General features: G+C 44.3%; 1 protein-coding gene across 1 annotated transcript; it reads left to right on the plus strand.

Moving 5' to 3' along the window:
• Positions 1 to 184: 184 nt before the first annotated feature.
• On the plus strand, positions 185 to 12922 carry Hif1an (hypoxia inducible factor 1, alpha subunit inhibitor). The gene is made up of 8 exons (XM_013017808.1): positions 185 to 387; positions 665 to 915; positions 3133 to 3281; positions 6117 to 6262; positions 7584 to 7690; positions 8064 to 8127; positions 8358 to 8468; positions 9454 to 12922. The coding sequence occupies exons 1-8, from the start codon at positions 211 to 213 to the stop codon at positions 9496 to 9498; spliced, it is 1050 nt and encodes a 349-aa protein (XP_012873262.1). The 5' UTR covers positions 185 to 210; the 3' UTR covers positions 9499 to 12922.
• Positions 12923 to 15167: the final 2245 nt, after the last annotated feature.

Raw genomic sequence — 15167 nt, forward strand, 5'->3', positions numbered from 1 at the left:
CTTTCCTCCCTTTCCCCTGTTTCTCTGTTGAGGGACCAAGGTCTAGCCCTAAGTTTTCCAGGGATGGAATCTAGGCTGTAGAGCTGTCAGTCACCAGTAGGTGGAGCTCCTTCTCCACGTGCCCGAACCACTCTGTTTCTCAGTTCATCTCTATGGTTTCCGTTGTGGTTTCGGCCGGAACAGGCGGGGCTTCCGCTTCTTAGCTCAGAGATGGCGGCGACAGCGGCGGAGGCTGCTGGTTCGGTTTCTGGAGAGCTCCGGGAGGAGGCCGAAGCCCCAGGCCCGGCCTGGGATGAATCTCAGTTGCGCAGTTATGGTTTCCCGACCCGACCCATCCCACGTCTGAGCCAGAGCGACCCCCGGGCGGAAGAGCTCATCGAGAATGAGGTGGGGGGCGGGGCCCCGCCTAGATCGGGAGGAGGAAGGGACCCGCGGGGAGGCGAGGCCGCTGGACGCGGGCAGCGGCGGGGGGCTCGCCCGGGTGTGGACTAACGGGACCTCGGGTGGGGGGCAGACCTGGGGAGGGCGGCGGAGCGGTGGCCGGTGAGGAGCTCGCGCTGCTTGAAGGCAGAAGTGCTTCTGAAGTTGTGAGTCAGGGAAGCGAACCCACCTACTTCTTGGAATTCTTGCATTTCCTTCTTTTCACTTGGTGTCTTTGGCTTAGGAGCCTGTGGTGCTCACTGACACAAATCTTGTGTATCCTGCCCTGAAATGGGACCTTGGATATCTGCAAGAGAATATTGGCAATGGAGACTTCTCTGTGTACAGTGCCAGCACATATAAGTTCTTATACTATGATGAGAAGAAGATGGCTAACTTCCAGAACTTTAAGCCGAAGTCCAACCGACAGGAAATGAAATTTCATGAGTTCGTTGAGAAACTGCAGGATATACAGCAGCGTGGAGGAGAAGACCGGTAAGTTAGCCGACTTTGGTTTTACCAGTGGATTTATGACATCCATGTTTCTTTCCTGTGCTTGTGTGAAGGTGTGGCAGAGTTAGGTGAGTAAAGATTGGAATCTCTGGCTTTATACTAAGGGGTATTCTTCCCTTCTACCTTGTACTTGGTGGTTTGGGGTGGGCAGCAAACCAGTCGACTTTCTAGCTTGAAGGATATGAAAACCATTAGACTGAGCTGTGGATCTCTAGTGTCTCTCTTTCCTCAAAATGATTGAGAGTCAAACCTGGCTTGAGAGGTCAGTCAGATGATTGAAATTAACAAACATATGTGGGTGGAAACTAAGGAAACTGAAGGGAAATCTTTTCTTCAAAGTGAGGAATAATTATTTTGTTTATAGGACAAGTCTTAGAATTGCTAGATGTTCTGTTTGTTTTTTTTCAAAAAAGCTCAAAATGAGGATTCTTATTTACAGTCTTTGGACTTTTAAGTGTGGGCACCTATTCAGCTTTTAAAAAATTTTAAGCAGGAGGCTAAACAAAGTTATTTCTCATTAGATTTATCCCTAAAACAGTTTGCAGGTCTTATAAGATATTGTGCTAATTATTTCTCATTAGATTTATCTTTAAAATAATCAGTTTGCAGGTCTTATAAGATATTGTGCTAATTGGAGACTGTTCATGCTGAAAAGTTATGTGGTTTGTTGTGATTTGGGGCTAAAGGATAGCAAGATCCACTAGAGATGAAAAAGATTGGACGTATACTTAAGGGGTTAGAGCACATGGCTAGCAAGCACTTGATTTGAGTTTAAACAGAGTACTATCGATAATAATGATTATTATTATAATAACAACATTGCCTTAACCATTACAATTTTAGGTTAAGTATTTTTCTTAGAACCAAGACAGGGCTGCTTCTGTCTCTTCTTCAACTCTGCCCACTGTGAACATCTCTGGTAGAGTTTTCATATTCGTTGAGTAACACATGACCTTCCTCAGATATGTAAGGAGCCTGGGTGTGCACCTGATAAGGCTGTAGAAAGCTGCTTTGGATAGCTGGTTAAACCAGTTAAGATAAACTAGACTTCAAGTTAGATTGAGCTGGAGACAAGAAAGGTTCTTTTCTCACTTTTATACATGTTCAGTATAGGTAAAGTCATCTTGTTCTTACATCATCTTGTTGATTCCTGAGGTCCAAATTGGCCCAGAAACATCTCTATCTGGACCTTGGCAATTGCTGTGACAGAAGGAAAGATGGGATAGTTTGTACTGTCTCCTAAAATTACAGCTGGACACAACACAAGTCAATTCTGTGAACACTTCATTGGTCAGAAAGTTAAAAAAGCCAATCTAAGTGGGCACAGAAAAGTGCCTTTTCTATTGAGAGGGACAACCTCCTGGTAAACAGGAGTGCAGTCTGCCACAATGGCCATCAAAGGCCAAAGAAGATGTCAGGCCTTAAGAGCCTCTGGAACAAATGGCTTTGTGGATAAGCTTCTAGGAAACCATAGAATCACACATATGTATATCTTTGTGGAGAACCTTGGTTTGTTTGTTTACACTAGTACTGGAGCTTGAAATTAAGGATTTGTGCTCTTAGCTTTTTGCTCAAGGTCGGTGCTCTACTATTTCAGCTACAGCTCCACATCTGGCTTTTTGCTAGTTATGTGGAGGTAAGAGTCTCTCAAGGGGCTGGGAAGGTGGTTCAGTGGCAGAGTGCTTGCCTTGCATGCATGAGGCCCTGGGTTCGATTCCTCAATACCACATAAGCAAAAAGAAAAAAGCCGGAAGTGGCATTGTGGCTCAAGTGGTAGAGCGCTAGCCTTGAGCTGAAGAGCTGAGGGACAGCGCCCAGGCCCAGAGTTCAGGCCTCACGACCGGACCCAAAAAAAGAAAGAAAGAAGAGTCTCTCAAATTTGCCTGGGCTGGCTTCAAATCACAGTTCGCAGATCTCAGCTTCCTGAGTGAGTAGTTAGGATTACAGATATGAACCACTGGTACCAACTGAGCCCTGAGTTTTTAAAAGGAAAAAAGACTTAAAATTATGTTTTTTTTTAGAAACCTGGTGTTCAGAGAATGCATGATAAGAATTCATTTTTGTGAGAATCCACATCGGCCAAGATTTTCATGACTGTAACTGCTTGAGATGCTGGTGGTTTATATTTTCAGATGTGGGGAGGTCCTGTTGGGGACTTGTGTGCACATGCTGATGGAATTTTTTTCTTGGGGAACATAGGTTGTATCTCCAGCAAACTCTGAATGACACTGTGGGTAGGAAGATTGTCATGGACTTCTTGGGTTTTAACTGGAACTGGATTAATAAACAACAGGTAAAGCGTGGCTGGGGGCAGCTGACCTCTAACCTGCTGCTCATTGGCATGGAAGGTAAGAAATATCTTAGAAAGTAGTTTGGCTTGAAGTCATTCAAATCTGATTTCTAATTCTGTCTCTATCACTTATTAGTTCTATGTCATATTAGAAGTCACTGAACTTGTTTTAAGCCTCAGCTTTTTCATCTGCAAAGGAAATATCATAAGATCTTATAAACAGCTATGGTGATTAAATGAGATAGTGTGTTAAGCCTTTAACCTAGTTTCATGCCCTCTTAAAAATAAGTTCCTGGGCTGGGAAGGTGGCTCAGTGGTAGAGTGCTTGCCTTGCATGCATGAGGTGCTGGATTGGGTTCCACAGCACCACATAAGCAGAAAAAGCTGGAAGTGCTGCTGTGGTTCAAGTGGTAGAGTGCTAGCCTTGAGCTGAAGAGCCCAGGGACAGTGCCTAGGCCCAGAGTTCAGGCCCCACGACCGACCAAAAAAAAAAAAAGTTTGCTTTTCTCTTTCTTAGCTGTTCTTTGGGTGCATATGCTGAGATACTGTAATGTCTGAAATGCTGCTGCTATCTATTGGCTCTCTCTGGTTTTATCCTAGCAAAAAGGGAAATAACCTTTTTCCAATGTAGATTCAACTTTATCTTTTAAATGTTTATGGAGATGAAAATTCAGAAATAATAAATAAGTTTGTAAGTCTTTCTTCTACCTCTCTCTCCCACCTTCTCATTTTCTTTCCCTGGAGGTCCTATTGTGTTAGTTGCACACATAAGCAGATTTGTGGATGTTTTCTGTTTTTCTCTTGAAGAACATATGTTTAGACTCCATTTGGGGAAGGAGCACTATATTTGGGGCAGGCTCATTGTCTCTTTCTCTTTTTTTTCTTTTTTAGATGTGTGTATGTGATTCTGGGAATTGAGCTCAGGGCCTCCGACTTGCTAGGCAAGTGCTATACCGCTTGAGCCATGCCTCAGTCCTTATAGTCTCACTTGTATTTCCACCAGTAAAGGCCCTCAATAGATACTTAGTGAATGATGAATACATTTTTTGTTGTTGTTTTTTGTTTTGTTTTGTCAGTCGTGAGGCTTAAACTCTGGTCCTGGGCACTGTCCCTCAGCTTTTCAGCTCAAAGGCAAGTGCTCTACCACTTGAGCCACAACACCATTTCCAGTTTTCTGGTGCTTCATTGGAGATAAGAGTTTCACGGACTTTCCTACCTGGGCTGGCTTTGAACCCTAATCCTCAGATCTCAGCCTCCTGAGAAGCTAGGATTATAGGCCTGAGCTACTGACACCCAGCTTTTTGTTTGTTTCTTTTTTTTTAAAATATTTTTTATTGAGATTAAGTGATTACATAAATTTCACAATATTGTAGGATAGTGATTCTTTCTTTTCTTTTCTTTTTTTTTTTTCTGGTCCTTGGGCTTGAACTCAGAGCTGGAGTACTGTCCCTAAGCCTCTTTGTGCTCAAGGCTAGCACTCTTATTACTTGAGCCACAGTGCCACTTCTGGCTTTTTGTAAGTAGTTTATTGGAGATAAGAGTCTCATGGACTTTTCTGCTCAGGCTGCCTTGGAACAGTGATCCTCAGATCTCAGTCTCCTGAGTTGCTAGGATTTTTTAAAACAAAGAATCAGTAATTGTTCATTGGCATTAACCTGATTATTGAACTCTGAAAATTCTTAATGGTCTTTGCTTTGGATTTGAAGGTTTCTAGCAGTGCAGCATACAAACTGACACATACGTGCTCCTTTGATGCCACTTCTTAGTTGTTTTGCCAGGGGGCAGTCAGTTCTTCTTCCATGATTCAGAGTTTTTCTGTTGTTTTCTTTTCCTGTGGTAGGTGGGGCACAGGGATTCCTTAGGGAGAAATGAGAGAACAACTGTCCTTTGAGGTCATATCAACTCTCAGCTTTTGAGAAGGCAACTGTCTGGGCATATCTAGGCTAGGCTAGAGAATGTTTTCTAAATGCAAGGATTCTGCAAATGGTACAGAGGTAACTTCAGTTACACCAGGTGATATAATATACCTTATTTCTACATCACTTTCTTCTGTAGTCTGATAAACTTCCCTTCAGTGAAAGTCACAGCTGCATTGAGCCCAAGTGTTGCTGTGGGAGTGTTATATCCCACAAATGTGGTAAAGTGGGAGCTTCAAAAGACCTACCCAAAGCAAGGACATATTTATACAACTTAAATGACTGGTTAACTCCTCAGAGCAGGTCATGTGTGTGTTGTTGGTGAGTCATTTGTTTTTTGTTTTTTTTTTTTTGTCAGTCGTGGGGCTTGAACTCCGGGCCTGGACACTGTCTCTCAGCTCTTCAGCTCAAGGCGAGCACTCTACCACTTGAGCCACAGTGCCACTTAGGGTTTTCTGGTGATTTTTGGAGATAAGAGTCTCAAGGACTTTCTTGCCCCGGGCTGGCTTTGAACTATGATCCTCAGATCTCAGCCTCCTGAGTAGCTAAGATTACAGGCGTGAGCCACTGGTACCTGCCGGTCAGTCATTCCTAACTGTTTTACTTCCCTAGAATTCTTGGCATAGTCAAGAAGAGTGCAAGTATATGCAGTATATTACCCTGTTTGATGTGTGACTATCGTTTTGATGTGCTTTTGCCTTCAGTAAGGGCAGAAGCCATCTTTTAGGAAAGTTTACCTTGCTACCTGATGATGGACTCTTGCCTAGCGATAATTTGCTGGACTTAGTACTCATAAATGTAACATTTAATTTGCTAAAAGTTGTTACTGCAATTTCCATGATTCTGCCTAAAATTTGATTTGGAACCATTAGCTGGTGGGAGTAGACTGGGTTTCTCTCTGGCATTGATTGGGCTCTTTGTTTAACTTGTGTAGTAGAGTTACTTCTCCAGATAAGAAAATGTCTTTCTTTCTACAGGAAATGTGACACCTGCTCACTATGATGAGCAACAGAACTTCTTTGCTCAGATAAAAGGCCATAAACGATGTATCTTATTCCCTCCGGATCAATTTGAGTGCCTCTATCCATACCCTGTCCATCACCCATGTGACAGACAGAGCCAGGTGAGCTTGAGTGGAAGAGGGTGTGGAACTCGAGATTCTAGGAGTGCCTAGAAATCAAAAGCTTTTGTCTTTCCCCTTCCCTATGGTAGTAATGCCAGATTTGGATTAGTGGCTGGTATTGCCTTAGATGAAACCCTACAGGATAATTCCACAGTGTAGCTCACATATTCCAAGCTCTTGTGGTAGTCCCCACATGTTTACAAGTATAAACAGCCCATAGAGCTAATTCTTGGGGGGCAGACTCCATCATTGATGTTGGTGGACTCAGGTTACTCTGATTCCCTTACAAGTTCAAGGAACAAAATGTTCCATTGGATTTAACCATTGTTACATGCTGTTTCTTTTTATATGGAAGTAGGTGAATAAAAGTGAGATATATCACAGTGTAGTTCATGGACCTAAGTGAGGCATATAGTTGACTTGGTGGCTATCCAAAGACACCCCTTCTTTCTTGAGGTGGAAGCTGCATAATTACTTCATACAAGTCTTACTTGGTTAGAATTTTTTTTTGGGGGGGGGCTCCGGTTGTGGGGCCTGAATTCTGGGCTTGGGCGCTGTCCCTCAACTCTTCAGCTCAAGGCTAGCACTCTACCACATGAGCCACAGCGCCACTTCCGGCTTTTTTCTTTTTGCTTATATGGTGCTGAGGAATCGAACCCAGGGCCTCATGCATGCAAGGCAAGCGCTCTACCACTGAGCCACCTTCCCGGCCCCTGGTTAGAATTGTTTAGAGAAAAAAGTTTCTGAGGCTTGGACTATGCATGAATCCTAATTTGGGCCATTGAGGTAGTCATCAGACCTCAGGAGCATTGAAACCTAGGATTCTTTATCACTTGATATTCAAGTATGCACTGCTTTATGTAGATGTAGTTCTTCGAGAAAGAAAGCAGGTTTAATGTGCATTGTGTTCTACTAGACATAAATTCTGAAGACTTCTTTTTGCCAGTCCTGGGCCTTGAACTCAGGTCCTGGACACTGTCTCTGAGCTGCTTTTTGCTCAAGGCTAGCCACAGCACTACTTGGAGCTTTTTTTCTGTGTATGTGGTACTAAGGAATCGAACTCAGAGCTTCATGCATGCTAGGCAAACACTCTACCACCAGGCCATCTTCCCAGCCCCATAAAAACATTTTTTAAAGGCATTTTTTTCAAAGTAACTGGCACATAGTCATTGGTAAAGATTTGGTGATTGACTTTTTTATTGTAAGGGTGATGTACAAAAGGGTTACATTTATATCAGTAAGGTAATGAGTACATTTCTTCTCGAACATTGTTACCCCCTGCTGGTGATTGACTTTTATTTTTTCTTTTTCTTTACTCCAGGTGGACTTTGACAATCCTGACTACGAGAGGTTCCCCAGTTTTCAAAATGTCGTTGGTTATGAAACAGTTGTTGGTCCTGGTGATGTTCTTTACATCCCAATGTACTGGTGAGGATGAAGCTAGGGTTGGGGGCCTCTTGAGAATCTTTCTCATTCCCTGAAAAGCTTTATCTGTGTCCCTTCTGAGTTGTGGCAGGATTGGTCTTAGGCAGTCTATAGGAAGGTTGGCATATCCAGATATGAGCATGCGTACACATGGGGGAGATAATCCTGTCTATAGGGAAAGAGAACAATCTGCCAAATCCAAAGAGACTTATAGCTGGAAAAACTGTTCTTACTTCTTTGCTACTAAGAGACTAGGTTACTGTGTTTTAACAGTATGAGTATGAATATGATATCTTTGCTGTTTCCTTTAACTGGATTTTACTGAGTTTTCCATCTCCTCTGAAATGTAACTAGGAGCCTGTTTGTTCTCTTGCAGGTGGCATCACATAGAGTCATTATTAAATGGAGGGATTACCATCACCGTGAACTTCTGGTATAAGGTGAGTATGTCTGATTGTTTTGCCAGATGGAACTGGGGCTGGGGTGAAGTAGGTCTAATAAGTGGTTTGGGCTGGGTTAGATGGTTGGTCATCCCTAGGGTGGTTCCCAGATTAGGTGAGAAGCAAAGGGATAGAATTGAATTAGTTTCTTACAGGAATAGTATAGAAGCAGTGAGGTGATATTGAGTCTGCTGCTAAGAGCATTTCTTGAGCTGCTGCTTCCTTTATAGGGGGCTCCCACTCCTAAGAGAATTGAATATCCTCTCAAAGCTCATCAGAAAGTGGCTATCATGAGAAACATTGAAAAAATGCTTGGAGAAGCCTTGGGGAATCCACAAGAGGTAAGACAGGGTTGGTGCAATATTCTCCAAGGCTCTTCTTTGTCAGTATCTGATATCCTCTCTTCATAAAGGTTACGAGAATGTTTGGAAAAGCCTTTTCTGTTGAGAACTGGGTGTGACTGACGGATCAATTATAATCTGTTCCATGCTAGTAGTAATGTCCCCCAGGGGGCTTATGTGCCAGCTGGGGACCCCTAAGCGGATTCTTCTGGAATGGGAAGTGGGCAATAAAGCATCTTGTGCTCTCCCAGCTGGGCCAAGCTCTAGGTAGCTTTGCTTTCCATGCAGGTGCATCTCTGGCCCACTGAGTAAACAAGGGAAGTTTGTATTTATAATACTCTTTTTTCTTATAAGAACCCTAAGCATTCAGAGATGCCTCTGGAATGGGGAAGTAGCACCAGGCATAATCATAGGTAGCTTTTTGTTGAAGATAGAGAAACATTTAACATTACTCTAGAACATTAGAGCAACATGTAGGCATACTCTCGGGTATTTGGAGTTTTTTTTTTTTTTTTTTGTCGGCCATGGGGCTTGAACTCTGGGCCTGGGTGCTGTCCCTCAGCTCTTCAGCTCAAGGCGAGCGCTCTACCACTTGAGCTACAGCGCCACTTCTGGTTTTCTGGTGGTTTATTGGAGATAGGAGTCTCACGGTCTCTCCTGCCCGGGTTGGCTTTGAACCTCGATCCTCAGATCTCAGCCTCCTGAGTAGCTAGGGTTACAGGCGTGAGCCACCAGCGCCCGGCTGTATTTGGAGCTTTTTAGCTCCTCCAATCTTCTCTTGTCTGGGTGCTACTTGCAGATACAGGGTGGTATGTAGTAAGCACCCCCACACACACACCCGCCATGATCTTCATAAATAAATTTGATTAGATTGCTCACAGGATTGAATGTGAGCCTTGTCCCTGACTTTGGCTGGGCATTAACTATCTCTAGGTACACCCAGTCCAACTCCAGGCAGTTCTGATCCTCCTCTGTCTCTTTACAGGTGGGCCCCTTGTTGAACACAATGATCAAAGGGCGATACAACTAGCCTGCCAGGGGTCAAAGCTTCCTGCCAGGTGACTGCTATCCCGTCCACACTGCTTCGTTGATGAGGACAGGAGACTCCAAGCACTAGTATTGCACGCTGCACTTCAATGGACTGGACTCTTGCCATGACCCTGGAGGCAGGTGTTTGGGGCAAGGCAAGGGTAGCTGGTACTCCAATCCTATTTTGAAAGACTTCTCACCCTTGCCTCTTGTGCCCCAACACTTTCCTTCTCTGCCTCCCGAAAGTCCTGCATCCAGTGTGTGGAGTCCTAGCTTCTGATTGTCATTATGTCCCTCTGTGTTAGTCTGTCAACCTTGGGTTATATGAGTGTATGCATGTGTGCATATGTGTGCACACATACATGCAGGTATGTAGTTGATCTTTGTTCCCTCCTCCTGGGTCAGGATGTCACTTCTGGCTCTTAGACCTATCTCCTGTAGCCTCAGTGCCTCAGCCTGAGAGAGAGGATATGCTCCTACACTCCCACTGCTTCTGGACTGCAGAGCCAAAGCAGTTTGTCCATTAGGTCAGTCTGCTCCAGCCAGTTTTTACATTCAGACTGCAGGCCAGATAGGAATGGCTGTTGAGACTCTACTGGGGAGATGAAAGGGAGGTTTACCTTTGGGAGCCTAGATAGCTATCTAGTGGAAGAGGACTGGACAGGATTCCAGCTGGGACCTACACTCTTAAGCCATACATTGAAAGGAACCTTGGGACATAAGAACTAAGAATTGTGCTTATGTTCTAAGTTGTGGACACATACAGCTTTTCTTTTCTAGCACCAGCTCTTGCCCCTGTACTATCAAGAGAGTTAGCATGGCTAGGGATGTTAACCTCTTTGTGCACACATGCACGTGTGCACTCATTTGCACATGTGTATGTGTGGGTGTGTCCAAACTAGCCAGCTTCCTGCTTACCAAGGTTCTTCACTTGCTTACCTTGTCCAGTGTGACAATACGGTTTGAGTCCCTGGATACTACAGCTTTTTAACTCAGATTTTAGCTATTCTGTATTAGTCAGGTCTCATTGCAACCTGCCTAAGGCTGACAGGCAGTAGCCTCCAGATCTTATCCCTCTTGTCCAGGCCATGTCTCCTACTGCTGCTGAGCTTTTTGGCTGAGTAGATCAAATGGGGTCAAGCTTAGGCAGCTAACTCACTACCTTTTATCCCCCATGGGGCAAGGGCAGAAACACATCTTTGCCTATTAAAGCCAGCGCCTCTGCCAGACCCCACTGTGATGTTCTTCTACACCCTCAAAAGGGTAACTGGTAGAACATGAAAGGAGAGTTTCCTTTTCTGTTAGTAACTACTCATGGGAACCCTTCTCAGGGCTGCATCTTACAGCTGGGCAGCTAAGTATTGCACAACTCAGAGGGCCATCATTCACATCTATTCAGTGGGGTATTTGGGGCCCCCAGGAAGAGAGGCGGCCCTTTGTCTATTAACTTCCAATCCGTTCTCCATCATCCATTGGAAGTCCCTCCAAAGGTTTACTTCTGAACTGTGGCTCTCACGTGTGAAGTTCCATTTACAGTGCCCTGATGGACTGAAAAGATGCATGTGTATGTGTGTGAGCACCTGTGTGTGTATTTGGGGTATGTGTGTTCATTTTAGTGCCCCATTCTGGGGTTCTCTGATATAGTATGGATTTACAAACCCAGTACCTTCTCAAGTATAGCTGTTTAAAATACAGCCAATGCTGGGAAATGTGATTACAGTGAACTCCATGCCTCCATTTCTTTCAGGAAAGAGGAGTGCCACAAAGAGCAGGGCAGATGAAAGATAAACTTGGCCACGGTCACATTGGAAAGCTAGATTATCTTTGTTCTCAACAAGTGTGCTGCCTTTCTGCTCAACTCTCAGAATTGTAGGTGATACACAACAGGGTGCTATGGATTGGTCTTTACAAAGAAGAATGCTGACAGGCTTGCTGTAAGGTGGCTGAGGGGAGGAAGAAGGAAAGAAGGCTGAGACCTTCACAGCGTCAGTCCTAATCCTTAGATAATACAGCAGCAATTCCTGATTTTTAGATACATAATATGTGCCTAGTGCTTTTATCTCTCTTCCTTACTGTCATGCAAGGTAGGTTTCCCACTTCACCAATGAAGAAATAAGCTCAAAGAGATTTAGTGATTAGTAGCAACCAAGTGATATTTGCAACACCTCATCCTCCTTTTCCACCAAACTCCCCATCTTCCCTTGATTCCTTGTTCTCAGGCTTCAGTCAGTGTCTGCAGGTGAGCTAAGACTAAGGGTACAGGAAGTCCTTCTGCGCTCCACTAAAGACACCTGGTAAAACTGCCTGAGAAACCATATAACAAGCTAAGCGTGCTGGGGACCATTGTGTGGGATGAAATTCCAGGTCCCTGTGCTTTGCTGACAACATCCAGGAGCTCCTCCTAGCAGATCTCTGCATCAGAGTTAAAATTCCAGTTCTAGATGTAAGAGCTTTGGTTTACATTCTGTTGGGTCACTTACCCCAGGGAAGAGATGGAAGTGCTCCACCTACCTGGAGTTAGGGTGGTTGCGGCTCAAATTGTGCTTGCAGCGGAGGAAATGTTGCTGTAACTCTTACCCCATGTCCCATTCATTACCCCATCCAAGCTAGCGATATGGCAGTCAGATGTGACTTGGACCTGTCTTCAGGTCAGCCATATTGCAAGCTCCTATTTCCACATCAGGTACAATATAAACTACTGTTTTGTGAAATCAAATATTTGTTGGGGTGGGGTGGGTGTTGGAATTCTGGAGGAGGAGGGGCTGTTCTGGGCATCCGTTGAGCAGATGCCCAAGATGCCTGGGGGAGACCAGCTTCCCCTACAAATCAGAGCTCTAAATTACAAGGTTTTTACCAACGCGAACAGTTGGGGGAAGTCGTCTGCTCTCATTTGCGTAATGGTTTCTGTCACTGGTGATTAGACACAGGATGAAGGAAAAGAAATTTGACAATTAGGAATGAGCGATCATTAATCTGAATCTGTTAGGAGACAGAAAGGGGAATGATCCTTCCAATGGGCCAGCCCAGTATGGGAAGACATCCCTCCCTCCATCCCCCAGAGACTCTTGGTTCAAATATTCTTTTCTGGTTTCCACAAGTGGGTGGAGCTTGTATTTCTTCAAGGCAGCCTGAAGTGGATACAGAAACAGACTTCTTTGGGAAAGAGCCAACAAAGATGGGTGTCAAACACAAGCTTTAGGGCATAGGTAATAATAGAGTAGTTTTTCCATGTGTTTACTGTTTGTGGGAAAGTGTTTTCTGCTAGTCAACACTGATGATTCCCCACCTGTGACAAGTATTTGTCAGCTTCCAGCACTACAGAGTTAAGAGAAAAGCCTGTGGGTTTTTTTTGTTTGTTTGTTTGTTTTTAAATTAAACCAAACTCCAGGAGCTTCTGCTTGGAGAAGAACCCCGGTGGGAAACTGGTCACTGCTTCTGTGTATGTTGTTGATACCCTTTGTAGACAGTTAGGGACTTGATTTAGAGAGGAGGAAGATGATAGCGCAACGCTTTCTCCAGAGAAGGACTCATCCTGCAGCCTCCCAGCAACATTGATTTCCCATCAATTCCCATCAGTGCTATCATGACTATGGAGGGTACTGGGTCTTCTGGTCACAGGTTGTGAGCCTATGATGAGGTTAATTAACAGACTGAGTCTTAACATAGAGAAAACCCACGTCTCCTGAGTTCTCATCTCTGATCCTTCAAACTTCAAAGTCGGTATTTGCACTAAGTGGTATTCCTCAGTTTTATGGTTTGTATATGCTTTTGTGGTTTGTAGTATGCTTAAATCATAGAATCATTCAAGGATGAGAGTGAGGGTTCTCTTTCATATCGACTCCCTAAGAATAGGCCTCTCACATTGTTAAATTCCCTACCTCTGGGTCTCCACCCATCAAAATCTGGTGCAGAATTTAGCAAGGGCTACAGGCAGTGACCACTCATGCCTGGATGGGGTGGTGCAACATGTGCATGCAAATAGCGTGGGGAACCAGAGGCCCTGGCCTTTTTCAGTCCATGACCTCTTTGGGACCTCCAGCTGCTTATCCTCTAGTCTCTGCCTACTTCTCTCGATGTCTTTTCAAACTGCCTGCTCTAAAGGGATGCTTCAACTTCCCTTTCCAGAACTTTCTCCTGCCAGGCTCTCCAGTGGCCCCTTCACCAAAACCCTTTTCCCCGAAGCTCTGGCCTCAAATGTTTGGGTAGATTGGTTTTAGGACCCTTCTCTCTGGGTTCTCTCTGGGGCTTGGCTGGGGAACAAAGGCTCAGAAACTGTCAGCGTTGGGGCTCATGAACCAATGACTAGTGAGGTCTCAGATGAGACCTGGTGGTGGGGAGGAGGTAGCAGTTGGTCAGGAAACTAAGAATGGAGCAGCACTACATAAGCCAAGGTGGAAGAACTGAACTTTGCGTTGCCATCTAAATGTGTCTGTGTGCCTTTAGGGCTCAGCAGTTCAGGGATGGTCAGGGGACATTTTATGAATGTCCTAATTTATCTCAGGTCTTTGGCTCAGTGTCAGCAAGTTTGACCTCTGCAAGTGGTTGCTGGAAGGGAAACTGTTTTAAGTGTCGTGTCAGGAGTAGAGGTCTCAGGTGAGAATGATCGGAGAACAGGAGAATGAGATTCCATGGCCAGCTTTTTCCAAGACTGTTCTCCATTCAAGAGTTTTCGAATACAAAAGCTGATTCAAAAAGTTAATTGCCCCTCCCCACCTAAAATTTGTTTTCATGTTTCTGAAAAAGTATGCTTAAAAAAAAAGTAGTTGTACAAAGGCAGTGTGTTCTTTAACTTTCAAGAAGAAACAATCTGGCAATAGAGTTTGAAAGCATGGGTTTTGGAGTCAGATACCCTAAATTCAGATTTCTAAGCTTTGCTGCTTATCACCTGGATTTGAACTCTGCTGATTTGCTTAATCTCTCTGAGCCTCAATTTCCTTAACTATGATATGTGGGGGTGGGTACCGGGATTTTGAAAATATCTACCTCAGGGTTGTTGGATTAACTAAAATAATGTCTGTAAAGCTTTAGCACAGTGCCTGGCAAAGCACTTATTAATAAATGGTTGTGATGGTGGTTATATTCATTATGTGGCTTACTCAAAGGTTTGGTTTTACTGATGCTTAAACAGATCTAAGTAATTCTTTTTCTCAAGGAAATTATAGAAAAGAAAAGGAAAAATACCCCTAAAGCTATCCATATAAGTTGGGGGCAGACTGGAGTCTTGATACCTAAACCCGTTCTAGGCAAATGGCTGATGTGTCTTCTGCTTGGTGAGCCAAATACCTGCTGTACATAGCAGTGGGAGCTGAGTGGTTCCCCATTCCAGCTGTTGAAGCTGATGCCTCTCACCCTAAAGCACTGCTCAGCTCCTGAGCAGGGCTCCTCATGGTATCAGTCCCCGTCTGCAACCTCTGACTCACAAGCACCTCATTGCACTGCCATCGTTAGAGAGCTTCTCAGATTCCTTTGAGAGAGATTCTGTTGCAGTCAAATCAAGCCTCTGCTTTAATTTGTTTACCTGTTAATGTGTCTAAATTACAAGTTAAGGTCGTTGTAGGGCAGAACATTAGAATCCAGGAAAAAAAATGTATGAGTGGAATATTAGCTATCATTTGTTTCCACTTCTGTCCCAAGCACTTTGCTAGTCCTTACCTCTGGGCATTCAGTTCA

This window comes from Dipodomys ordii, unplaced genomic scaffold (genome assembly GCF_000151885.1).
Source record: "Dipodomys ordii isolate 6190 unplaced genomic scaffold, Dord_2.0 Scaffold36, whole genome shotgun sequence".
Classification (NCBI taxonomy): domain Eukaryota; kingdom Metazoa; phylum Chordata; class Mammalia; order Rodentia; family Heteromyidae; genus Dipodomys; species Dipodomys ordii.

Coding starts and splice junctions, on each gene's coding strand:
- Hif1an (XM_013017808.1), top strand. CDS start 211: ATGGCGGCGACAGCGGCGGAGGCTGCTGGTTCGGTTTCTGGAGAGCTC. Junction 388..664: donor AAGAGCTCATCGAGAATGAG/GTGGGGGGCGGG, acceptor TCTTTGGCTTAG/GAGCCTGTGGTGCTCACTGA. Junction 6,263..7,583: donor CATGTGACAGACAGAGCCAG/GTGAGCTTGAGT, acceptor TCTTTACTCCAG/GTGGACTTTGACAATCCTGA.